Source organism: Chelonia mydas, chromosome 8 (genome assembly GCF_015237465.2).
Source record: "Chelonia mydas isolate rCheMyd1 chromosome 8, rCheMyd1.pri.v2, whole genome shotgun sequence".
Classification (NCBI taxonomy): Eukaryota; Metazoa; Chordata; order Testudines; family Cheloniidae; genus Chelonia; species Chelonia mydas.
In genome coordinates this window covers 62,030,143-62,057,555 of record NC_057854.1, presented here as the reverse complement: position 1 = coordinate 62,057,555, position 27,413 = coordinate 62,030,143, and the positions used below count along the sequence as shown (strand labels likewise).

The 27,413-nt window shown below is 40.2% G+C and overlaps 1 protein-coding gene across 4 annotated transcripts in view; it reads left to right on the top strand.

Annotated features, from left to right (window-relative positions):
* Positions 1–27,413, top strand: part of KCNT2 (potassium sodium-activated channel subfamily T member 2) — a 276,042-nt gene that overhangs the window by 64,055 nt on the left and 184,574 nt on the right. For all 4 annotated transcript variants that reach the window (XM_043552978.1, XM_037907612.2, XM_043552979.1 and 1 more), the window contains exons 3-6: positions 13,328–13,427; positions 22,241–22,297; positions 23,567–23,615; positions 26,928–26,987. In XM_043552978.1, the coding sequence (XP_043408913.1) occupies positions 13,328–13,427; positions 22,241–22,297; positions 23,567–23,615; positions 26,928–26,987 (266 nt within the window). The remainder of the gene's footprint in view (positions 1–13,327; positions 13,428–22,240; positions 22,298–23,566; positions 23,616–26,927; positions 26,988–27,413) is intronic.

The following is a 27,413-nucleotide window of genomic DNA, read 5'->3' as shown; positions in this document are numbered from 1 at the left end:
TTTTTGGACTACACTAAGATTACGGATCCAAAAACTGTGCTCACTTAGGGCAATAGAGAATGTTTCTTTGTTCCATTTAGTCCTTTTTATATAAAAAGGGGTTACATATAACCCCATCTCCTATACTCCCTTGATTGTATGTTAACTAGTCTCTGGGCATGTTGTAAAGAAGGAATCAGTTTGCCCATACACTATTGTGATGATAGATTGCCATATTTAAAGTGTCATTGATAGGGGGATTTATTTGATTATATTAATTCTCTATTCCACTCCCGGCCCCCCCATTGTTTTGTTTCAGTTGTCCTGCTCGCAAGCTCTTGCTTGCATGTTTGATTACACTGTTGATGTCAATTCTCATGTTAATGCCTCACTATATTTCCACTTAATATTGTTAATCACCTATGAACCTGGCTCTTTACTTTCTCCCTTAGTCATTTATTTTCCGACTCACTAGAGCAGGAAGGAATTTCAGTCAAATATATATTTCAGCAAAAATAAACACATTTGGATTGACTGAAACATTTTGTTAATTCCTGTTGATTTTGGCAAGTTGTTTTGGTTGAAACAAAAATAATTTTGGAAATGTTGAATTGGTTCATTTTGACATTATCAAAACAGCCGAAAAAATGAAAACTTTTTACATTGACCAGGGGATTCAGACATAATTCACAAAACTAAGGAGCAGTGGTTAGGCCACTCTGTGTGGAGGTGGGAGACATGGGTTTGAATAGCCGCTCTGGAGCAGGGACTTCACTGCAGGTCTCCCTCCCCCCCCCGCCCCAGGTGAGTGTCCTAACCGTTGGGCTATATTCCAGGGTAGGCACTAGTCCTGTTGAAACTGTTCCCCTTTGTATAAGATACTTAACTATCCATTGGACTAGAGAATGAGTGACTCTACAGCCCAGTAGTTAGAGCACTCAATGGGGAGAGGGCAGGGGACACCTGGATTCCAGTCCCTGCACCAATGACTTTTCAAGTAATTTCATACAGCATGGAACACCTTCAACAGGAGAGAGACACAGACCCACCCCAGAGTACCCAGTATGCTGGTAGTTAGGACATTCACCTGGCAGGGTGTGAGAAAAGATCTGTGTTCAAGTTTCTGCTCTAGAGCAGGGATTCAGATCTGGCCAGGTGAGTGCCCTAAATACCACTCTAATGAATATAAAGGGGAGGAGTGGCAGCACTTTATTTGTATTACCATAGCACGTAGGAGTCCTAGTCATGGATCTCTTCCTCTTCGTCCCCTAAAGTCCACAGATTTGCAGGCTTCCACAAAGGGAACTAGTTAAAATGATGTGGTCTTTAAACTAAGTTTAAGTAGCTGGTATCAGGGAAGCCAGTCTGAGGCTGAGAACATAATGGTTATGTATTTATGGTGTGGAACGTGATAAGCAATCCTATTCAAGATCCCATAGCATATTCAAAGCATTACTTGTTCTTACGACCTGTACATTATAACTCTGCGTGGACTCCTCCAGACGGTCGAAATGACATACTGGACTTCTACATAGAGTGCTTCCGCAGACATGCACAGGCTGAAATTGTGAACAAACAGCATCACTTGCCCCATAACCTCAGCCGTACAGAACACAACGCCATCCACAGCCTAAGACAACTCTGAACATAATAAAGGGGCTGACCAAGGAGGTGCTGTAGTCATAATGTACGGGTCGGATTATCAACAGGAGGCAGCCAGGCAACTCTCCAACACCTCATTCTACAGGCCACTATCCTCTGACCCCACTGAGGAATGCCAAAAGAAACTACACCATCTGCTCAAGAAACTCCCTGCTACAGCACGGGAACAAATCTACACGGACACACCCCCAGAGCCCCGACCAGGGGTATTCCATCTGCCACCCAAGATCCAGAAACCTGGAAACCTTGGACGCCCCATCTTCTCAGGTATCTGCACTCTTACGGCAGGATTATCTGGCTATTTGGACTCTCTCCTCAGACCCTGCACTACCAGCACTCCTAGCTATCTTCGAGACACCACCGACTTTCTGAGGAAACTACAATGCATTGGTGATCTTCCTGAACACACCATCCTGGCCACCATGGATGTAAAAGCTCTTTATATCAATATTCCACATGAGGATGGACTATAAGCTGTCAAGAACAGTATCCCTGATGAGGCCACGGCACATCTGGTGGCTGAGCTTTGTGACTTTGTCCTCACCCACAACCATTTCAGATTTGGGGACAACTTATACCTTCAAGTCAGTAGCACTGCTATGGGTACCCACATTGCCCCACAGTATGCCAACATCTTTATGGCTGATTTAGAACAACGCTTCCTTAGCTCTCGTCCCCTAGCACCCCTCCTCTACTTGCACTATATTGATGACATCATATGGACCTATGGGAAGGAAGCCCTTGAAGAATTCCACCTGGATTTCAACAATTTCCACCCCACCATCAACCTCAGCCTGGACCAGTCCACACAAGAGATCCACTTCCTGGACCCTACAGTGCAAATAAGTGATGGTCACATAAACACCACCCTATACTGGAAACCTACTGACCGCTATACTTACCTACATGCCTCCAGCTTCCATCCAGGACACATCACACGATCCATTGTCTACAGCCAAGCTCTACAATACAACCACATTTGCTCCAATCCCTCAGACAGAGGCAAACACCTACAAGATCTTTATCAAGCATTCTAAAACTACAATACCCACCTGGGGAAGTGAGGAAACCGATTGACAGAGCGAGATGGGTACCCAGAAATCACTTACTACAGGACAGGCCCCACAAGGAAAACAACAGAACACCACTGGCCATCACGTACAGCCCCCAACTAAAACCTCTCCAGCACATCATCAGCGATCTACAACTTATCCTGGAAAACGATCCCTCACTCTCACAGACCTTGGGAGACAGGCCAGTCCTTGCTTACAGACGGCCCCCCAACCTAAAGCAAATATTCACCAGCAACTACACACCACACCACAGAAACACTAACCCAGGAACCAATCCCTGTAGCAAACCTCGTTGCCTACTCTGTCCCCATATCTACTCTAGTGACACCATCAGAGGACCCAACCACATCAGCCACACCATCAGAGGCTCATTCACCTGCATGTCTACAAATGTTATATATGCCATCATGTGCCAGCAATGCTCCTCTGCCATGTACATTGGCCAAACCGGACAGTCCCTATGTAAAAGAATAAATGGACACAAATTGGACATCAGGAATGGTAACACACAAAAGCCAGTGGGAGAACACTTCAGTCTTCCTGGACATTCTATAACAGATTTAAAAATAGCTATACTTGAACAAAAAAACTTCAGAAACAGACTTCAAAGAGAAACAGCAGAACTCAAATTCATTTGCAAATTTAAAACCATTAATTTGGGCTTGAATAGGGACTGGGAGTGGCTGGCTCATTACAGAAGCAGCTTTGCCTCTCCTGGAATTGACACCTCCTCATCTATTGTTGGGAGTGGACTACATCCACCCTGATCAAATTGGCCCTGTCAACACTAGTTCTCCACTTGTGAGGTAACTCCCTTCTCTTCATGTGTCAGTATATTTATGTCTGCATCTGTAACTTTCACTCCATGCATCTGAAGAAATGAGGTCTTTACCCACGAAAGCTTATGCTCAAATAAATCTGTTAGTCTTTAAGGTGCCACTCGACTCCTCCTTGTTTTTGTGGATACAGACTAACACGGCTACCCCTGATACATTTTAAAAAAATCATGAGTTACAGTGTCAAGTAATTTCCATATTAAAAGCTTTCTGTAAACACACCCAGGAAACAGGTCTCCTCACAACAAAGTTATCAGTCCAGTGATATGGAAACCACAAAAAGTGCAAGAGTTAATATGCTTAGCTAAATTGTCTTACCAAGCCATGTGGGGGTCTGTTATCCAAACCCTCCCCAACGAAACAACCCTGTGGCAGACACCCAGCAAACCCCAATCACTTGTATTGATGTCTTTTGGTGGGGAAGACCAGTATCCTGCTACTCATTCTAACGGTTCTGGTGGCACGATTGCTGTCCCTTTTTGTGTTTCAGGGAGCTGCCAAGGATGGCTACTGCCCCCACCCCCAGGAATTTTGGGTGGATTTCAGTGGGAACACAGAACACTCCTGTCATACACTACAGCAAGGGTCATCACAGATGCTGTTTTCTGAACGGCTCAGAGAGAGAGAGCACACAAAATACATCTTTTCCCTCTGAGTAGTTGCTACTAACCTTTAAGACTTCATGGAGTAGGTTTAGCTAGTTCTGGTTCCCTGATTAATTTTGTGGATTTTATGTGATCAACAAATACAGCTCTAAATTTTAAGCATCTCTACACAATACTTGGTTACCCAAATCCAAATGATATACAGTACACATGGCATGATGTGTCAACAATTTCAGAGTTGCTCCAATTTGTCAAATATTTCTATAAATTGACAACAATAAAATCATAATATTTCACACAGCTCCAGAATTTAGTTATCGATATTTCCACATAGAAAATGCATGCGAGGTTTACAATAAATATGGCATAGAGTGCCAGCCAGCTACATAATGACAGAGAAGTGATGACACGTTGCTGTGACTTGCTTGTACCTGGCAAGATGAATCGGTATAAGATCACACCCTAAAACAAGTCTCAGAGAGAAAAAAAAAGATGAAGCTTCAAGTCAGTGGAGGTAGGGAAAGGTGAAACACACACATCCAGAAAGCTTATTAATGCTATGTTTTGAAATAAGACCTGAAGCCACCTGCTCTGGAAATGGCTCCACTTAAAACAGAAAAGGGTTAGAGAGTTATGGGAAAGCTCATACCAAACCTATCACAACAGCCATACTCCATACTAATTAACCCCTTACCCCAATGCATGCAATTGGGATAGAAAAATTATGCAGATACAAATGAAATATTTAAAGGAATACTTAAAGACAGTGCTAAAAGAATAAGGCCTGATCCTCAGATGCTATAAATTGGTATAACACCATTTAAGTTATTTTACCCCATTTAGAATCTGGCCTCTGGTCTCCAAAATGTCTGTGGAGTATTACAAATTCTGTCAAGTTATCATTTGATCCTTCCAAACTTGGGTCACAAGCAATACCAACACAGGACAATGTGGTATTCTATACACAAACAGTTCTCAATCTCAACACACATTTACTTGTGCCTTTCTTAGATGACAACAATATTTTATTCATTTATGTTGTTTAATGAAATAAACAGATTGTGGACCAAGTTATCAAATTTTTTGTTTGTTTTAAACCAAACAGTGATACCATGGTTACAGAGACAATGAAATCATAATCACATCACCTCAAAACAATGAATAACTGGATAAAACAGTGGATGATTGATGTTACTGAATATAAATGTCAGACACCAGTGTCAAAATAGCATAGATAAAGACATTTTGTGCAAACACGTGCTACTTGACAATCAGTTTAGGAATGGGGAAAAAAACTGAAATCCAGTCAGACAAATCATACTGAGGTACTGACAGGATTTAAAATAGAAATAAAAAAAAAGTTAACCAGCAAAGAGAAATTAAGAATAGTGGATTTACAGTGAAGTTTGAAGGAACAGAAAGAATGAAAACTAGTAACCCATTTCACATATAGAGAAAAGAGATTAAAAATAATTCAATTAAGGCATTTAGGACTAGAAAAATATGTTTTAACTAGAAACTCCTGGACATATTGAAACAAATCTGGGCCTGATCCTTTACTGCCTTAAACATTGGCTAACCATTTAGAGATGTGCAAAGAGTGTAAAACTGTACTCAATTAGAAGAGTAGTGTTTCACACCCACTTTAAACAGATGGCCATCTTTTTGTTGTGTGTTTGTACAGCACCTAGCAAAATGGGATCCTGGTCCATGACTAGAGGTCATGCTTTGATCATAAAAATAATAACAATGTGCTTGACTATTCAAAGTGCAAAGCATTGGAGAACCAGGCCCTCTGTTTAACTATGACAGAAGTCAATAGCATCAACAAGAGTGGAGACTCAAATGCCTAACTATACCAAATGAACTCTGGGATAGGCTTATCTAGGGAATATTTACCAAATTATAGACTATCACTCAAGTGTCTTGAAATAGATAAACTTCCAAGTACTGGAAGCAATACTTACTGGTCACACATACAACACTCTCACAAAACCTGATCTATTGAAAGAGAAAGTCAGACAAGGAACCAGTTAAATTTATATATGAAGAATTCCAAAAATAGTAGTTTTAGAGTGGGTATTCAAACACTGTGTCACGCCAAAATACACAAGGAAACAGTTAGATTAAACTATTGTTAATGACTACTAGAAAAGGACAGAGGTGAGAGAAATAACACACATTTTACATCTTGGGATGGAGAAGCAAGTAGAGTCACCAGCTCAGGTGCTAGTAAAGAACAGCCCCTGCCTCTGTGGTCAGTTGCATGCCAGGGAGAAGATTCACTTCCAGGAGTAGTACAAGTGGCATTGTTATCCCTTGTGGGATTGCCATAAGAGAATAAGTTCCACCCAAGACTCCATAGAAACCCTGCAGGGAAAGGCTGCATAAGAGATACAATTTAAATCAGCATATTTCTGAGAGTCTTAGCCGTGTCCTATCCTTCGTTGCAATAGCCAACTCCAGGCTCCTTAGTAGAGTGGAGGATGTCAAAGGGTTTGTGCCCTTGTGTGCTTCCTCCACTTTGCAGGCCCGTGAGCCCTGCGGCCTGCATTGTTCCAGAGACAGTGGAGCTGACAGCTCTGTGTAATGATTTCATGTCTTCCCACTGACACATTTTCACTCTGTCCATACAGATCTCTTGCCAGAATTTGAGTGCTGCAGACAAACAAGTCCATGTAAACTCCCACATTTCAGCAGCTCAAAGTCTTGCTGTTTTCTACCAAGAATAGAGTTCATCTAAAATAAGCTTCTTATTTTTTTGGACTCTGAGTCCTTCCTTAGCAGAACCCACCAAAGGGTCTCAGTTCTGATCAAATGAAAATTTCTGGAAGTACAGGATTTAAACAGAAGCAGAATAGGGAGATGCTTCTGATAACAACCAAGAAGCAATGGGAATCTGGTTAGCATCCCAAATGATTTGTATAGCAAGACTACTTTTTCAAGTCATTGTTTGTCACAAATAAATTCAATACATCAAGGGAAAGCAGCTTTTCATGACGTGCAGACGTTATGAGTGATTTATTTTTTTTGCATGCATTTGTTTTGTAGGGTTTTTTTTTTCATGCATTAATTTTGTAATGAACTACATTTAGAAAGAATATAGCAGCATCACTACTCAGATTCAGTGCCCTCAGGATTCTAGGGTGCTTTTCCTTTGCTAGTGCTCATTTCCTTGTATGGTCTCAATTGCCATGTTATCACTATTAAGTCGCTTTTGCAATATTTAAAGCTTCTATTGGGGTCATCTCAAAGCCTTGTCTTTTCCAATGAGAAGAAGTCCAATTCTCCAAACCATTCCCTGTCATTTAGATTTATGACACCTACTGGAATCTTCTGTGTGGTATACTACACTTTTGAGGGGAAAAACATCTTAGTTGCAGTATGAAGGATATTGCTTAAAATAATTGCCGTAATGGAATCTAACACGTTTTATACAGCAAAATTTCTCTCTTTTGATTTGTATTCTTGTCTTGCTAATATGGCCTGCTATGTTTTCTCCCCCACACCCAGTCTGAAAGTCATAGAATCAGAGGACTGGAAAGGACCTCCAGAGGTCTTGTAGTCAAGTCTCCTGTTAGAGAATGAGCAGGCTGACCCAGAGGCAGATTGAGTAGACGGACTTCTTTATTGCGGTACTTGTTCCCCTCGACCCAATTGTCGAGTAAGCACTGAATTAGTTACAGCACACTCTTTTATCTAAGTTAATACGTAAATACCTACATTTACTGTGACACCCCAAACCCCTTATTGAGTAATACGAATGCCCATACAATGAATATAATTATTCCCACCCCTGTTTACTGTTTACAGCATTAAGCATATTCTACAGACATTTTTTACTTTGAAGATACATTTCTTTGCAATAATTGCAGCTACAAATTCCCTTAATCAGCAGTTTGCAGGGAAGGAAGGGGCCACAACCCTGAGCTCGTTTAGGTAGCTGGGAAAGGAAGGGAGGGGGAGAGAACACTTTTTTACACAAAGAGTATCCTTTAGATCCCCACATTCCTTAGGCAGCTGCAATGCTTATCAATCCTTAACAAGCAGAAAGGAAGGGAGAGGGGTAGCACTTTATCTGTTAAGCGCAGAAATGGTGCCTGCCTGTGCCTCTACTCCCTAATACCATGTCTGCACACCAGTAGTTTTCCAGGTCTCTACTTAACCCTTACATATCCCAACATCCCCTACACTCAAGGCAGGACTAAATATTATCTAAAACCATCCCTGACAGGTGTTTGTCTAACCTGCTCTTAAATCCTTAGGCAATTTATTCCAAAGCTTAACCACTCTGACAGTTAGGAAGTCTTTCCTAATGTCCAACCTAAACTGTCCTACTGCTATTTAAGCCCATTTCTTCTTGTCCTATCCTCAGAGGTTAAAAAGAACAATTTTTCTCCCTCCTCCTTGTAACAAGCTTTTATGTACTTGAAAACTTATGTCCCCTCTCAGTCATCTCTTTTCCAGACTAAACAAACCCATTTTTTTTCAATGTGCTCTCATAGGTCATATTTTCTAGACCTTTAATCATTTTTGTTGCTATTCTCTGGACTTTCTCCAATTTGCCCACATCCTTCCTGAAATGTGGTGCCCAGAACTGGACACAATATTCCACCTGAGGCCTAATCAGAGCAGAGTACAGCAGAAGAATTATTTCTTGTGTCTTGCTTACAACACTCCTGCTAATACATCCCAGACTTATGTTTGCTTTTTTTGCAACAGTGTTACACTGCTCGCTCATATTTAGCTTGCGATCCACTATGACCCCCAGATCCCTTTCTGCAATACTACTTCCTAGGCAGTCATTTCCCATTTCATTTGTGTATAACTGATTGTTCCTTCCTAAGTGGAGTACTTTGCATTTGTCCTTATTGAATTTCATCCTATTTACTTCTGACCATTTCTCCAGTTTGTTCAGATCATTTTGAATTTTAATCCTATCCACCAAAGCACTTGTAACCTCCCCCAGCTTGATATCATCTGCAAACTTCATAAGTGTACTTTCTATACCATTATCTAAATCATTAATAAAAATATTGAACAGAACCTGACCCAGAACTGATCCCTGCGGACCCCACTCAATATGCCCTTCCAGCTTTACTGTGAAACACTGGTAATTACTTTCCGGGAGTGGTTTTCCAACCAGTTATGCACCCTCCTTGTCCTTACCCATAACTATTTCACATCTGGGAACAATGTATACCTTCAAATCAGCGGCACTGCTATGGGTACCCACATGGCCCCACAGTATGCCAACATTTTTATGGATGACTTAGAACAACGCTTCCTCAGCTCTCGTCCCCTAATGCCCCTACTCTACTTGTGCTATACTGATGACATCTTCATCATCTGGACCCATGGAAAAGAAGCCCTTGAGGAATTCCACCATGATTTCAACAATTTCCATCCCACCATCAACCTCAGCCTGGACCAGTCCACATAAGAGATCCACTTCCTGGACAGTACGGTGCTAATAAGCAATGGTCACATAAACACCACCCTATACCGGAAACCTACTGACCGCTATGCCTACCTACATGCCTCCAGCTTTCACCCAGATCACACCACATGATCCATGTCTACAGCCAAGCTCTACGATACAACCGCATTTGCTCCAACCCCTCAGACAGAGGCAAACACCTACAACATCTCTATCAAGCATTCTTACAACTACAATACCCACCTGCTGAAGTGAAGAAACAGACTGACAGAGCCAGAAGAGTACCCAGAAGTCACCTACTACAGGACAGGCCCAACAAAGAAAATAACACCACTAGCCATAACCATCAGCCCCCAACTAAAACCTCTCCAACGCATCATCAAGGATCTACAACCTATCCTGAAGGACGACCCATCACTCTCACAGATCTTGGGAGACAGGCCAGTCCTTGCTTACAGACAGCCCCGCAACCTGAAGCAAATACTCTCCAGCAACCACACACCACACAACAGAACCACTAACCCAGGATCCTATCCTTGCAACAAAGCCCGTTGCCAACTGTGTCCATATATCTATTCAGGGGACACCATCATAGGGCCTAATCACATCAGTCACACTATCAGAGGCTCGTTCACCTGCACATCTACCAATGTGATATATGCCATCATGTGTCCGCAATGCCTCTCTGCCATGTACATTGGCCAAACTGGACTGTCTCTACGTAAAAGAATAAATGGACACAAATCAGATGTCAAGAATTATAACATTCATAAACCAGTCGGAGAACACTTCAATCTCTCTGGTCACTCGATTACAGACCTAAAAGTGGCAATTCTTCAACAAAAAAACTTCAAAAACAGACTCCAACGAGAGAGTGCTGAATTGGAATTAATTTGCAAACTGGATACAATTAACTTAGGCTTGAATAGAGACTGGGAGTGGATAGGTCATTACACAAAGTAAAACTATTTCCCTATGTTTATTCCCCTCCCCCCGCTGTTCCTCAGAAGTTCTTGTCAACTGCTGGAAATGACCCACCTTGATTATCACTACAAGAGGTTCCCCCCCCGCCCACTCTCCTGCTGGTAATAGCTCACCTTACCTGATTACTCTCGTTACAGTGTGTATGGTAACACCCATTGTTTCATGTTCTCTGTGTATATAAATCTCCCAACTGTATTTTCCACTGAATGCATAAGATGAAGTGAGCTGTAGCTCATGAAAGCTTATGCTCAAATACATTTGTTAGTCTCTAAGGTGCCACAAGTCCTCCTTTTCTTTTTGTGGATACAGACTAACACGGCTGCTACTCTGAAACCATCCATTTAGGTTGTATTTCCCTAATTTGTGTATGAGAAGGAGTATCAAAACCTTATTAAAGAACAGATTTTTCTGTAATAAACCTCCAAGGTCTCAGTACAGACCAATGACCAAATGTCCCAGTTAGCGTTTATTTTCTAAATTGGTTTATAGGAGGCTTAGATAGGGGGATAAGACTGTGAACTCAAAGGCCCAGCTTCTGCAAACATGCCTGAGCTGATCTTTAAGCATGCAAGTACTCCTTATGTGCTCAAAGTTAAGGATATGCTGAAGTGTTTGCAGTCTTGGTGCTTAAACCACTAGTTCAAATTCAGCGCTGGTTAGCAGAACAGAAATGCATTATTATTTGATTAGGGTTGGATGGCCTATTTGGTGACAGGATGGTCTCACTTGATGAACATGTCTACATTGCACCTGAATGTCTGTAGTCTGCAGAGAAGTCAAGGACTTACTTTGCATGGGGACTGAACTCTCTCTGGGGGTTGTTCTAGGTCGCATTTGAGGTGCATTGCAGAGCAACATGGGGGAAGTTTACATTGCTATTGTCCATGTGCTCCCAGATAACGTCAGGCACTCTAGTTACATTTTATAATCAAAATATGACTTCATATAATGATTAAAAGTTGCTGTATTATCAGTAGGGAAATCAGGATGTGTTCCATACACAGATGAACATTTACAGAGCTAAAATAAAAGCACAAAACTGCAGATTGTAGACCTTTGCATTTCATTAACAGAAGGGATAGACAGATGAGGCCAATACAAAAATGACCTTTATTCTCTCACCTCACCTAATTGCCTACTTATAATAGCCCAGCTGGCATAGCAGCTAGTCCTACTTAAGCAGATTTCCCCAAAAGGGTTAATTCAGTTAAGAAGTTCTTCCTTCAGCAACAGTTCAAAAAGAAAAAAAAGTAAAGCTTACAACACAGCAATGCATACGCACATGCCCCAGCCCTCTCACCCTCTGGTCATATCCTCTTTCCTTTTCTATCTCTTCTCCCTGCTCTGGGGAAATCAAGAGTCTGCTGTTAATTAGATTTGATAAGACAGCAGGAGTCTCTAGATAAATGTTGACAAGTCTAATTGCTGGTCACAGCTGTAGGACTTCTCACTGCTTGGGAACCTAGGATGGGGTTTTAACCCCCAGTTTACCAATGCCAGGCTCCAAAAGGGGTTAATCTAACCTTCATATTATGAAGGTATCTCCACTGTGAAAATAGCAAACAATGCTCCATTATAAAGCCTTATTTTCTCTGTCTCTCTCATACACAGATTCTAAGATGTAGTTAAAGTAGACATTGTTCTGAATTTTTCTGTAATTAAGTGTACTACTTGTTGAAGGTGGGAAGTGGGGAATGATTTTCAGAAATGTTAACTTTATGTTCAGTTTGGATGCAACTTCCCCCCAAAAACACAAGTTGGTGAAATGCATGGGGGCTCCAGCACTGGGCTAGGGGAGAGAGGGAGTTATGCTCAATAAATAGATTTTACACTCTGCTCTTAGAAGTATGTATACACACAAGGTCACATATAGGTATGGAAAAGCATAATTGGGCCCTAACATGGCAAACATACAACTGGTTCTATTCAGTACAATGGGCCTATTCACATGCATAAGTGCTAGAAGAATTGGTGGCTTAGCTTACAATGACAGACACTAGTTATCCTATGGTTGACTGGTGCTTACTAATATCCTGCTCCTGCAATCAGATCGGTGTGAGCTCACATCAGTCAATAGAACTCTGAATGGGCACAACTGTGGGGATCCAAATTCAGGATTGGAGCCTCGGTCTACAAGTGTACAATTTACTAATGGTTGCTAATGATGTTGCTTTCTACTCATTGGTTTTTGCCAACAGTGTCTATTAGTATAATTACTGGTAACTTTTTTTTTTTTAATGTAAGTATTAAATGCAAAAAAAAATTACACTTTTGCAATTAAGGCTATACTATCTTTAATTACAAGATCACATGCATATCTTTGGTCCTGATGCTGCAATGAACTCAGAGTCTGATTCAATGACCATTAAGTCAGTGGTTCCATTGGGCTTCAGTTGGACCCTCAGAGCAGCAAACACTGTGCTTATGTCGGTCCCCTTTGAGTTCAAAGAGGCTTTGCACAGGTGTGGGCATCTGCTCACATGGAAATTACCACCTAATTGGGGCCTGAGCTTATATCAAAATGTTAATATAGTTTAATATTTTATACACTTGGGCAATAATAATACATTCTCTACACAAAGCTATTCCATAAAAACTTCCAAATATTCATATTTGAATACTTGTAATCACAAGTTCTCTGACTTGAGTTGAAGGCATATCCTGTTCCGTTTAAGTAGTTTTACATTAAAAACATGAATTAAAATCTAAAGAAACTGAATTTGTATTTTCTTTCCTTTTATCAAACAGGTCTCAGAATACGATTGTTCAATTTTTCTCTCAAGTTATTAAGCTGTTTGTTATATATAATTCGAGTGCTCCTGGATGATCCTACACAAGGGCATGGATGGTAAGATTTTCTTTTCTATTTAGCCTCTCAAAGTACTTCTTATATTGTAGGAAACAGATCAATCATACTTGATGCTTATAAATATTTGATGTTCTTCCAGCAGGGATTTAGTTTTAGAATTTATGGATGGTTGTGGTGCAGCATGAATTGCAAATCTAATCCAGTCTTTCTGAGTGAATAAGTATCCAATGAAAATGTAATATGATTTTCTTTCAATCAAAAGCATTTTGCTCCTTATTACTGAAGGTGCTTACTGTATATTTGTTCATATTGTGTAATAGTCTCTGTGGAATGATGTAGTTGTGCCACTGCCCGTATCTTTTTGACAAGTTACTGAATAACATTTCAGATTGTGTCATATACCTTATAAATCAATGAATAAATCATTGCCATATTCCAGCTCCTCTGCTTGTACATCCTGCCACAGGTCAGGGCAACTGCACCTCTATTCCCTTTTTATAGTCCACCAAGAGTACCCACTCTCAGACTTCTGGCTCCTCAGCCTGCACCTTTCTTGGATGGAGATGTGCATCTCTCCCCCTCCTGACCAGGGTTTCTTCAGGCTGCACAATTTCCTGCCTACACTGTGAGTTTCTCAGCATGTCAGACCATCTAAGTAGACCTGCTTTGCTTTCTCTTCAAAGGTTTTAAACAACATAGTTGCCCACAATTATAAGTTACCACACAGCTTTTGCTAAGCTGCTTCTTATTTTTAATGAGAAAGCATAACAAAGAAAACATTAAAACAATAAAAGAACTCATACATGCTAGTAAGCTTACCAGAGATCACCCTAACTCCAGCAAGGGCTCTGGTAGGAGTCAGTCCTTCAAACCCTACACAGGCATTTTTCCTGTGATTACAAGTTCATAATAGCCTTGGCTTAGGACAAGGAACACTATGAATCTAGGAGTCACTCTTATACAATTTGAGACTCTGGTGTTGTCCTCTTGTAACAGGTGATCAGCAGACAGAAGTCCCCTTCTCAAGGCGAAGGTTAAAAAGGCTGAGTTCTTGCATAAGTGGAGGGAGTATATTTGCATACGCCATCCCTAGAGGCTTCATGGGAAACTCACTCAACTTTAAGTGTTCATTCTTGCCTGGCACACAGTTTCAAATAGTCTTTTGAAGGTCAGAACACTTCCCAGGGTTTACGCTAGCTATGTCTCCCTCCGGAGATATTACGTACAATCCCACAATAATATGTAAACATTTGCATTTTTAATAGAATGAATTCCTAAAATATTTAAACTTAATTCAGTACATCTTGGTTTAACTTTATACAGTAAGGTTTGTCTAGGACATTGCAGGAAATTGTCATCTCTAACACATAGCCATCATTTTAGAGGCACAGGGGGAGGGTGATTAGCAGGAGAGGAAGCAGGGACCATGCACTGGGAAGATGTGCAGAAGAACCTGAAGACCCTGCCTTGGAGAGAGCAGGGAGAGACTTGCAAGATGAGGTATCCACCATGCAGACATTCTAAGCTGTGCAGTAATAGAGTGGTGCTGTGGAGCTATTTGTCGCTGGAGCCTGACCCAGTAGCAGAGCTTTAAAGATATTGAGGTGTGAAGCCCCACTCCTGGCAACGTCCTCCTACTGCATGTAAAACAGTGTTTCAGTTGTTTCTTTCTCTGCTTGGCTCCCCTTCTCCAGTTTATGAACCACAGCGATGGCTGAATGATTGCATGCACACTACAGCAGCACTCTGATGTTGCTGCACAACTTAGGGCATCAAGTATCAGAGGGTTAGCCATGCTCGTCTTTATCCACAAAAACAATGAGGTGTCCGATGGCACCTTAAAGACTAACACATTTATTTGGGCAAAAGCTTTCGTGGGTAAAAAACCCACTTCTTCAGATGCATGGAGTGAAAATTACAGATGCAGGCATAAATATACTGACACATGAAGAGAAGGGAGTTACCTTACAAGTGGAGAACGAGTGTTGACAGGGCCAATTCAATCAGGGTGGATGTAGTGCACTCCCAATAATTGATGAGAAGATGTCTTCTATGGAGAAAACACCCATGGATTCTAGAGCAATAGCACAGAGAACCAGCTCTCTGGACTCTTCACCCTACTAGCACAGTTCCCCAGTAGCCCTGACGTTCCTAGCTTTCTTCCCTACCTCCCAGTTAGAGCTGGTGGAAATTGGGATTTTTCCCTGTAGAAAACTGACTTTTTGCTGAAAAACACCATACAAATATTTTGGCCACATTCTTGAATTTCAGTTTCCCGATGAATATCTTAGAAAAGCGGACACTTTTGCAGAAAGTGTGCAGTTAGCTGAAAATCCAGTTTTCCTTTTAAAAAAAGTTGATAGACGTTTTTGATCAGCCCTGCACCTAGTACTGGTGCCCCAATCACTGCAGCCATGGTGCAGAGAGCTGGGAACAGGCATTCAGCACTGGCATCGACTCCTACATGGATTTACACTGAAACCTGACAGGTTAGGGGTGGGGCAAGAACAACATACTGTGTTTCGTAGGTTTCAGAGTAACAGCCGTGTTAGTCTGTATTCGCAAAAAGAAAAGGAGTACTTGTGGCACCTTAGAGACTAACCAATTTATTTGAGCATAAGCTTTCGTGAGCTACAAGCTTTCCCTAGCTACATTCCCATCACATGAATCCCCCACCGAACAGGATCCTCAGAGGGAAAAACTGCTGCTCAATCCTTCCACACTTCCTAATCCAGTTTCCACGACTTTCCCGCTCATTCATCAGACTAAATGCTAAGCAGAAAATTTGTGAACTGTAGCCTATAGGCCATATGCCACTGTAAATGAAGTCAGTTTTATTATTCACTTAATGGCAGTAGAATTGATCCCTATTAGGTCAACAGTGAACATTTTTAGAAGTTCTGATACTGGAATGTTTTATAAAAAGAAAAGCAGAAAATATTGGAAAAATTAAAGAAGCAGAAAGAAATAATGAGATATAAACTAGAATCTGTATCTGACAAGTCCAGATCTAATAGAGTTAATGTGTGAGCATAGCTATGGGTCACATTAGAATCAACATGATCTTAATTACAATTCAAACATCACTATTCTTTGTTAACTACAACACTTGCAATTTATGCAGAAACTTAGGGCCGGTCTACGTTACTGCTTAAATCAATGTACCACAGATCGCTCAGAGGTGTGAAAAAAAAACACCACACCCCGCCAGAGTGACACAAGTTACAGCAATTTAAGTGCTGTCCACACTGGCGCTATGTCAGCGGGAGAGGCTGTCCTGCCGACATAACGCATCTTCACCAGACGTGCTACAGTGGCACAACTGCACCGATGTAGCGCTGACATTCCCTTAGAAAATTGCAAGTTACACCACAGTCTAAGGTCACAGTCCTGCAAAGATTCAAGAATGTGTTTAGCTACATGAATGTGTGTACACCAAGGAGTCCGGTAGCACCTTAAAGACTAACAGATTTATTTGGACATAAGCTTTTGTGGGTAAAAAACCACTTCTTCAGATGCATGGAGTGAAAATTACAGCTGCAGGCATTATATAATGACAGATGAAGAGAAGGGAGTTACCTCACAAGTGGAGAAGCAGTGTTGACAGGGCCAATTCGATCAGGGTGGATGTAGTCCACTCCCAATAATTGATGAAGAGGTGTCAATTCCAGGAGAGGCAAAGCTGCTTTTGTAATGAGAAGCCACTCCCAGTCCCTATTGATGCCCAACTTAATGGTGTTAAATTTGCAAATGAATTTTAGTTCTGCAGTTTCTCTTTGAAGTCTGTTTCTGAAGTTTTTTTGTTCAAGTATAGCCACTTTTAAATCTGTTATAGAATGTCCAGGAAGACTGAAGTGTTCTCCTATTGGCTTTTGTATGTTTTCATTCCATACATCTGAAGAAGTGTTTTTTTACCCATGAAAGGTTATGCCCAAATAAATCTGTTAGTCTTTAAGGTGCCACTGGACTCCTTGTTGTTTTTGTGGATACAGACTAACACAGCTACCCCCGATACATGAATGTGTGTAGTACCATTGACCACTACCATAAGTCAAGTTACTTACAAATGTAAGTGTTTGCTTCATGAGAGCCAAGAGTCTCCAACTCCCACTCTAACTAGTCATGGTTAATGCTCTTTTAGTTCCGGTAATGACTATATTGTTATTTGGTTTTCACTCTTTACAGACCGATTGTTTTAACTATTGCCTATTTTTTACTGGCAATAAATGTATTATTGTTGTAATAGAAACAATCCCCCTTCAATCCTTTCTTTTCCTGACTGTCCAGGAGATCTAGCCTTTCTTACTTCCTTGTTGCTATCCAGAGATAAGGGATGAGTGTGCCCCTCTTCTACCCTGCCCATCTCTATTGCAGAGATATAGGCTGTCAGAGTAATAAAAAACAGTCAATGAGATGGGGACATATCAGTGAAAGGCTCCAAAGATCCTGGTGATTTCCTAGGGTGGGTGGGGGGCAACAATCTGTATCATGAGCTCCCTACTGATTTTTCTCGCTCCAGCATGCCCAATCTGGAACAACATAGAAACATACTGTGTATTTCACTCTGTCATTTAAGAATACATGCAGTTTATTTCATAATGTGAGAAATTTTGGTAAATTTATTATGTGTGTTCTCAAACATGGATTGTGCCCCAAAAGAGCACTTTCTACAAGATCCTTCAAGCTGTTAAATTTGAGTAGTTTGAGTACAAAACTTCCTAAAACCTAATTAGAGTGCAACTATTTTTTTTTTTTATAGTTGAGTTATTCTCTTAAATCCCATTCCTCAATGGGGAACAGCACACGTTTAGGAGTTGAGAACAAATGTGTAATGTGAGAACAGAGAGATGCATGAAAATGAGAAATATGGATGGGGAAACAATAATTTCTAAATCTGTCTCAAGTTATAAATCAAACGTTTTATTTACATACATGCATTAGGCATATTACTGTTGGAAAACAATGTATGCCCTTTCCAATAAGTTAAAAAATACAAATGAATGTAGTTAGAAAAGCAGCACCAGGTGCCTTTTTAAAAGTAAAAGAAAGATCCTATAACTGTATTTGAATAATTTTTCTATCTGGTGTCCATTCTTACAACAATATGGTATAACATGAAGCTGAAACATTTCTGCTTTCTAGACCAGAGTCCAGTTTACATTAATTCAATTTTCTAGTAAAAGGGAAACAAAAGCAAGAGCAAGGAACAGATATTTTAAAAATTACTGATAGCTTCTGGCGTGATGAAGCTGCTGATATTTTTGTATGAAATATAATGAGTTTGTGATGCTAAAGGAGTGTACTGTAAAGCACGTGTAAGTTTCTTACTTCTGAATATGTGCTATATTTTAAAAGATGAGGTAGGCAGTAATCACCCCAATGCTCATTGCTTGAAGGTACCTTAGATACCTCTGTATTCACATACAGCGATATATTTGTATGTTGCAAGCTATGGTAATTCTCCAGGCCTTGCCTAAACTACTTGTTCTTTGATTCTAAATATCTAATAATTAACCAGCCGGGGAATGCATGTCCCTTCACTTTGTTGTCACATTAGAACATAAGAACAGCCACTCTGGGTCAGATCAAAGGTCCATCTAAGCCCAGTATCCTGTCTTCTGACAGTGGCCAATGCCAGGTGCCCCAGAGAGAATGATCAGAACAGGTAATCATCAAGTGATCCATTCCCTGTCGCCCATTCCCGGCTTCTGGCAATCAAAGACTAGGGACACCATCCCTGCACATCCTGGCTAATAACCATCGATTAATTTATCTAGTTCTTTTTTGAAGCCTGTTATAGTCTTGGCCTTCACAAGAACCTCTGGCAAAAGTGTTCCAGGAGTTGACTGTGCGTAGTGTGAAAAAATTACTTCCTTTTGTTTGTTTTAAACCTGCTACCTATTAATTTCATTTGGTGACCCCTAGTTCTTGTGTTATGAGAAGGAATAAATAGCACTTCCTTATTTACTTTCTCCACACCAGTCATGATTTTATAGACCTCTATCATATCTCCCCCTAGTCATCTCTTTTCCAAGGTGAAAAGTCCCAGTCTTATTAACCTTTCCTCGTTCGGAAGGTGTTCTATACCACCAATCATTTTTGTTGCCCTTTTCTGAACCTTTTCCAATTCCAGTATATCTTTTTTGAGATGGAGCGACCAGATCTCCATGCAGTGTTCAAGATATGGGCATACCATGGATTTATATAGAGGCAATATGATATTTTCTGTCTTATTATTATCTGTCCCTTTCTTCATGATTCCCAACATTCTGTTTGCTTTTTTGACTGCTACTGCACATTGAGTGGATGTTTTCAGAGACCTATCCACAATGACTCCAAGATCTCTTTCTTGAGGGGTAACAGCTAATTTAGACTCCATTATTTCATATGTATAGTTGGGATTATGTTTTCCAATGTGCATTACTTTGCATTTATCAACATTGAATTTCATCTGCCATTTTGTTGCCCAGTCATCCAGTTTTGAGAGATCCTTTTGTAGCTCTTCACAACCAGTTACCAATCCATGGGAGGACCTTCCCTCTTATCCCATGACAGCTTACTTTACTTGAGAGCTTTTGCTGAGGGACCTCGCCAAAGGCTTTCTGAAAATTTAAATACACTATATCCACAGGATCCCCCTTGCCCACATGCTTGTTGATCCCCTAGTAGATTGGTGAGGCATGATTTCCCTTTACAAAAACCATGTTGACTCTTTCCCCCCCAAAATTATGTTCATCTATGGGTCTGACAATTTTGTTCTTCACTACAGTTTCAACCAGTTTGCTCGGTACTGAAGTCAGGCTTACAGGCCTGTAATTGCCAGGATCATCTCTGGAGCCCTTTTTTTAAATATGGCATCACATTAGCTATCTTCCAGTCATTTGGCACAGAAGCTGATTTAAATGATAGGTTACAGACTACAGTTAGTAGTTCTACAATTTCACATTTGAGTTCCTGAATATCATCTGGTCCTGCTGACTTATTACTGTTTAGTTTATCAATTTGTTCCAAAACCTCCTCTAATGACACCTCAATCTGGGACAGTTCCTTGGATTTGTCACCTAAAAAGAATGGCTCAGGTTTGGGAATCTCCCTCACATCCTCAGCCATGCAAAAAATTGATTTAGTTTCTCCGCAATGGCCTTATCATCCTGGAGTGCTCCTTTAGCATCTCGATTGCCCAGTGGCTCCACTGGTTTAGCAGGCTTCCTGCTTCTGATGTACTTTAAAACAATTGCTATTACTTTATTTTACATTAAATATTATGTTATGTTTTGCTAAATATATTTCAACACACTATTTAAACTTGCTTGTCTCTACCACCCATCTGTCTTCTTTCCTCCTAGGAATTTCACAGATAAATCACTTTGTGTATGCTCACCAAGGCCCTGATTCTGCCAACTGTTCTACATAGGCAGACCCCTATGCCTGCAGAATCAGGGCCTAACCAACTGCTTGTGTCACATTCTTAGAAGTGCTGTGTTTTGGAGAGATTGTATCTGGCCATAACATCACAGTACTAACCAACGGCCCACCATATGTGCTATTATGATGGCTAGCACCTTGAATTGTAAAACATATTTTGGGCCTGTTATTGTCTACAGCTTCCTGGTAGTAAGATCTAGGATCTCAGGATGCATTTTTAAAATGAATAAACCAACTACTGAGCTTGAGAGGGGTTTTTTTTTTTTTTTGGAGGGGGGGTGCTAGACAAGCCCCTAAAAAAAAAAACACCACACTTTGTGGCTTGTAAGGGATCAAACCAACAAAGTTACTGGACAAAACTGCTTGGTAAATAAGGAAGGTAGGTAATGGAGCCAAATGAAACTACCACCCCCCAATGGCAGAGCCTGGGAAATGTCTCTCTGTGGTCTTGCCACCCAGCAAATCCATGACATTTCCTTCAGAAATCCCCATGGGAGAAAAATACTGCTTATTTCTGAATTTACTTTTGATCAGCAGCTTCCCCCCACCCCTCATCAGCCAGAACAAGAACACAAAGGCATGATCAATGAGTCAATGGCAACAAGGGTGGATAGGCCTTCCATGTGGATGCCATAAAATCCAAGGGTTTATCTGAGGATCCTCCTCACCCTCACAAATGGAGAAACATGCCCACTACTTATATCTGGTCCACAAATCACTCCAGACCTTCCTGAACCTGCATGAAGGGGGAAGAGAGTTCTATTTTCCAGTTTAAAAGTTAAGGAAATATTTACTTTCCCCCATGCATGTAGTTGTGTTGGAAGGGATGGCTTGCTCTATGAATACAAGACAGGAACACAAATATTTATATATTTATATATGTTTTTTCTACACATATGTCACTAATCTCTCACTGAAATAACCAGAGATTAAAGATATCCCTACTAGAAGATTGGAACTGTAGTCTGGTGCAATCTTTATTCCTGAGATTATGGAAATTGTACTTGCCAGTGCTTCCTAGGCCTGCTTGATAGAATTACTGGTATTTTCAGCACTTCCTTCATGCTTCCTCCTTTGCAAGTACCCCATTTTTTTGTTCATCTCTTTAGATTTTTATATTAGATCACATTTGAAAATAAATCTTCTTAAAACAAAAAATGTGTCTGCCCTTTAGTGATGGGAATTTATGTATCTAAAATACACGCTGAATTAGTTGGTCAAAGAAATTTGGCTTGTTTTGAATATCTCTTTCTCAGTGCCTGTCACAACTAAATTAGCCTGCACGGTGTTAGACGTATTATATAGAACAGTGTTACCTAAAAAATTAACTCCTGCCCATTTCCCCCCCGCCCCAAATCTTTTTAAAATTGTGTTTCCATATACATCTGGACATGGGCTTTGTGTGTGGATTTGTTGACTTCTGGCAGCAAGGAATTAAACAGGGGCTGTTCCAGTCAAAACTACACACCGGCAAAGATTGATTGGTGAGTTCCAGATTTTTTATTTTTTTAAAAAAACATAACAGTGATCTATTTTGGGTACAAATGCCCATATAATGTGATTTCTTTAGTGCATATACAGAAAGAAAGTTATGTGTATCAATGAGGGATAAACAGTCCATAGTAGCGAAACTGTCTGAATCCTACAGCCTTTCTGGACACATTTGAACTATGTTGATGAAGCCATAAAATTCCTTCAGAGAATTTCTTACCCCACAGAATTAATTTCACTCAGTAACTCTGAGTTCCTGGCAAAGAAACACACCCTTCCTGCAGGATTGGTTGGATTTTAAGGCTCCAGAACAGTGGGAACAAGTCATCTCAAATACCAGGTCTTTGGAGACCCAAAGACGGGTTCAGTATTGTGAATAATTGCCTATATCTGGACAAGTGAATACCACCATGTTAGATGCAGAAGTCATGACTTCCAGATGATCAGGACTATTTGGATTCTAGACATTTATTTTCTTACTGAGATAGAAAATACATGATTATTACATAGTCTATGGTAGCACTGACAAACGGTAACACATGCCTACTTTCACTGGTACTGTATCAAGAATGCTTTTTGTTTTGTTGAAATGGTAAGTACTTAATGAAGGAGATGAATTTCACCAATACAAACATAGTTTCTTAGGAAAAAAATCATAAATAATGGAGTTTTGCAACTGAAAAGAGTAAATATTTCCAGTTTCAGAACCAGTGCAAATAAATGTTCACTAATGTGGCTACTAGTTAATAAAACTATGCATCTGTACACAATAGAAAGGAAAAGAGAAAATACTGGCAAAGAATGTGATTAGATTTGTTTTTTCTACCACAAATTAATAGTTTCAAATGAAGGAGAGTTTCCCTCTGCCTCTTTCAAATGCATAAATCATATTATTTCCTCTAGTATCAAAGGATCTGAACTAGTGTTCACTGAAATCAACACTAACTTTTGATTGATTTCATTGACTGTTAGGTTAGTCCCCAGAAAAGTCAGTGACTGCTTCTAGGTTAGAAAGACAATTGGGATGTCAGTGCTGAGTGACTAGTTACCCATATAACAATATGGGGAAGTGATTAACTATTTTACGCCACTCCAAATACTGATCATCTGACTTTTATATTTAATTATGTTAAAAATGGCAGCTGATGCAAAGCCCATTGAAATTAATGGCTATCAATCCGTTGACTTTGTTGGGCTTTGGATCAGCCCCATAAGCACCATTTGATGAGTGTCACATTTATTGTGTCATTGTGATTCAACAGGTCTCCTATTATTTGGGTGAACAGAAGCTTGCCTTTATGGGGATTACAGGTAATGTATAATTAGGACATTTTTAGCAATTATATTTTTATAGCCCACCTCGATTTTTAATACTTCTGAGAAGCTAATATATATACAGAAAGGGTAGCAAACAAAATTCTACTTCCTTGGCAGCCCACTATGGTTATAAATCTAAACAAATTAAAGTGACTTAAAGCAAACTCAGTTTCAACCTTTATATGATGTTAAGTGTTACACTACTCTGGAACAGTGGTTCCCAAACTTGTTCTGCCGCTTGTGCAGGGAAAGCCCCTGGCGGGCCGCGCCAGTTTGTTTACCTGCCGCGTCCACAGGTTCGGCCGATCATGGCTCCCAGTGGCCGCGGTTTCCTGCTCCAGGCCAATGGGAGCTGCTGGAAGCGGCAGCCAGTACATCCCTCGGCCCGTGCTGCTTCCAGCAGCTCCCATTGGCCTGGAGCAGCAAACCACAGCCACTGGGAGCCGTGATCAGGCAAACCTGCGGACACGGCGGGTAAACAAACTGGCCCAGCCCACCAGTGGCTTTCCCTGCACAAGCGGCGGAACAAGTATGGGAACCACTGCTCTGGAAAATGTGTATTTATAGTAAAGTATTGTAGGTCAAGAGAATAAGGAAGTTTTAATATTCTGTACGTAGTTTTCCTTCGAACTAAACTGGACCCAATCTTGCAGCCTTTACTAAGAGCTTGTCTAGCCCTCTCATCGACATAGTTCTCTCTACACCAGGAGTTAGGTCGGTATAACTGCATTGCTTAGGGGTGTTGATTTTCCACACCCGAGCGACGTAGTTATACTGACATAAGTTGGTAGTGTAGACCACGGTTGAGGTTATAAGGCCACATCTATACTACCACTTATGTTGGCAAAACTTATGGCACTCAGGAATGTGAATATTCTAACCTCAAGTGACAGAAATCATACCAGCATAAGTGGTAGTGTGCACAGTGCTATGTCGGTGGGAGCTCTCCTGCCGACATAGCTACTGCCGCTCGTTGGGGGTGGCTTAATTATGCTGATGGGAGAATTGACAGCACCAAGTGGCTACATAAGAGATCTTACAGCGGCATAGCTGCATTGGTACAGCTCTGCTGCTGTAAGCTCTCTACTGTCGACATAGCCTGAGTTTCAACTTCTTTGCCAGAAGACTAAGCTCTTGCAATGGGTTCTATTTGGGACTATACCTTCAATCCACAAGGAAGCCAAAGCTAGTGCAGAATATGGCAGTGCACACAGTAAGTGGAGAATCTTGCTACGAGTACATTACACCAGTGCTTTGTGATCTGCACTGGCTGCTTGTGGGTTTCCAAATGCAGTTTAAGCTGTTGGTTTTCACTCACAAAGTCCTAAGTGGTATCGGACCTGCCTATCTGAGAGATTGCCTTTCCTCACTGCTGCAGGAGAGATCTATGGTGGCACTCAAATTTGATCATCCTTCCCCTCAGTAAAGAATAATGGATTGCTACTAGGATATTCTCTGTGAGGGGTCCTCTCTTGGCTTTGGCAGATGATCCCCATCCTAGTCCAAAATAGTCTGGATTTGTTAGTCTTCTAGGCACACTTCAAGAGGAGGGAGATATTGTTTAAGAAATGTCATTTCAGGTTTTCATTTTTCAAATCTGAATGGCACTATTGTATAGTTTATTTAGTTGTATTATGTGGGATTGCTGCTGGCTCTTGTCTGTTATATGGCTTGTCTTTTAAGTAGGTGCCTTTCTGGTTTCTAATCTAAAATAAATAAAAAGTTATGGGATTTCAGGTGCTCAGCACATTGGAATCAGGCCCATAGTTATTAAACTTTCTGAAAATAAGCTATTGCTTTGCATTAAGTTAATAAGCTATTGCTTTGAATTAAGTTAAGAGCAAAACTTTGAAGATAGTTGTGGGAATTCTCCCTAAATAATTCATTTTTCTATTAAGGATTCCTGAACCATCTAGTATAATTATGGTATTATATTTTTGCACTATGCTCAGTACAAATATGTTATGGTGAATTCTATCTCTGTGTAATACAGTTGTTTATTAAAGCAACATTTCTCTGATGGAGATAACTTTCGAATATTTGTTTAAAATACTCAAGATCTGAGCAAATAAAGTTTGACGTAGACATCTAGATTACTTTCTATATTTATCTTAAGCTGTTGAGACATAGCCTTAATAGTTTATGGTGCTGGTTTTCAACTTATTCTTATACTGTAAACCTATGCTAGTCAATGAACACAGGAAGATAGATATAAACGCAAAATAGGAGGAGACATATATTATATATAAAATGTTATATAGTAACAGCAAACTAAATTCCACTTTTATGCAAGATAAAAAACTTCATTTTAGCTGGAGCAATGCTAACTACTGTAAGAGTGAAATGTTTTTGTGATTTTTTAAAATATATTTTCTAATTCACACCATCTATTTTGAATCTTGATAATGTAATTTCAAGTGCAAGTAGTACAGGATGTTGAGCTTTCATTAGTAGTGAGCATTAATTTTAAATTAGGAATACAGACTAATTTGATTCCAGACTCCAGATTAAGTTTTACAAATGTATAAATAGTAAAATTTTTAATGTAATGTATGCACAAGCTTAAGCTGGTTTTGTGATTAGTTTTAAAAGACATTGTGGAGTATATATGCAATGTGTAAACCAAATAGATATTTACTAGTTTAAGACAGGTCACTGACCTTGTACATATGCCCATTAGTTCAACACAAACTGATTTAAACAATGAAATTTATCATCTCTCTTTTGCAGTGTTTTAAGACTTTTGGGGACGGGGGGTAATAATTATGACCCACACACACTAAGAAAAATAACATTTCAGTGTAATGTTTGGAAAAGGTCATGACTCCCTCCCACTATTTGTCTTATTTTTTAAACACATTCCTTATATTTTGTCATCTCAAAATGGGACAAGTCCTGGAAGTTGCCAAAAGCCTGCCAGTTGCAGCATGGTACAGAGACAGGTTGCTTTTATTTGACCTTCCCTAAAAACCCATGGAGAGACCATTCTGGAGACCTTCTAAAACAATATTCATGGAGGAGATTTTGAGGGCAGCGCCTAGCAGACAACAGGACTTAGGACAAGTGCAGGGTGTAAATACTAATGGATCATTCATCAGGAACAGGACTTTTTTCAGCACATACTGTGATAAGAGGTTTTAAGATTAGAACTAAGCTTTAGTGCTTAAAGATAGGTTGAGAAGAGTTCTTCACCATAGATCAGCTAGTTTTATCTTTAAACTTTCAATTTAATTCTTCAGGTCCTTTTTGCTTTAATTACATTACTAACTCTGCATTAACATATATATTTATATATCATTATGTTAGGTTTCAGTGGCTTTGATAAGTCTGTTTGAAACAATGCTGCTGGGTTATCTGAGCTACAAGGTAAGGCCTATTGGGTTTATTCTTTGGAATCAATTCTCCATTTGATAGATTTCTCTTAATGCTAAGGGGAGTTTACACATGATCGTTGACAAGAGACAAGATCCCTTTGTAAGGCAGTTTACTACTTACAGGTTGACTGAAAGATAAAAATGATTATATTTCAATTACCTGTGACTAATTGGTCAAGAAAAATGTTACTTATAATTACACTGAAGTGCATGACTCATTCATGATTTATTAAGTTTACGATGGGTCTGAATCAAAGCCCATGAAGTCAATGGCAGTCTTTTCATTGACTTCAGTGAGGTTTTAATCAGCCCGATGCTTACTTAAGAAAAGCTGTAGAGGACTGAGAAATATCATGGTACCAAAAAGGTGAAGGAAGAAATAGGCATCCAGATGCTCAGCTAATGTAAGTCGCCCCCC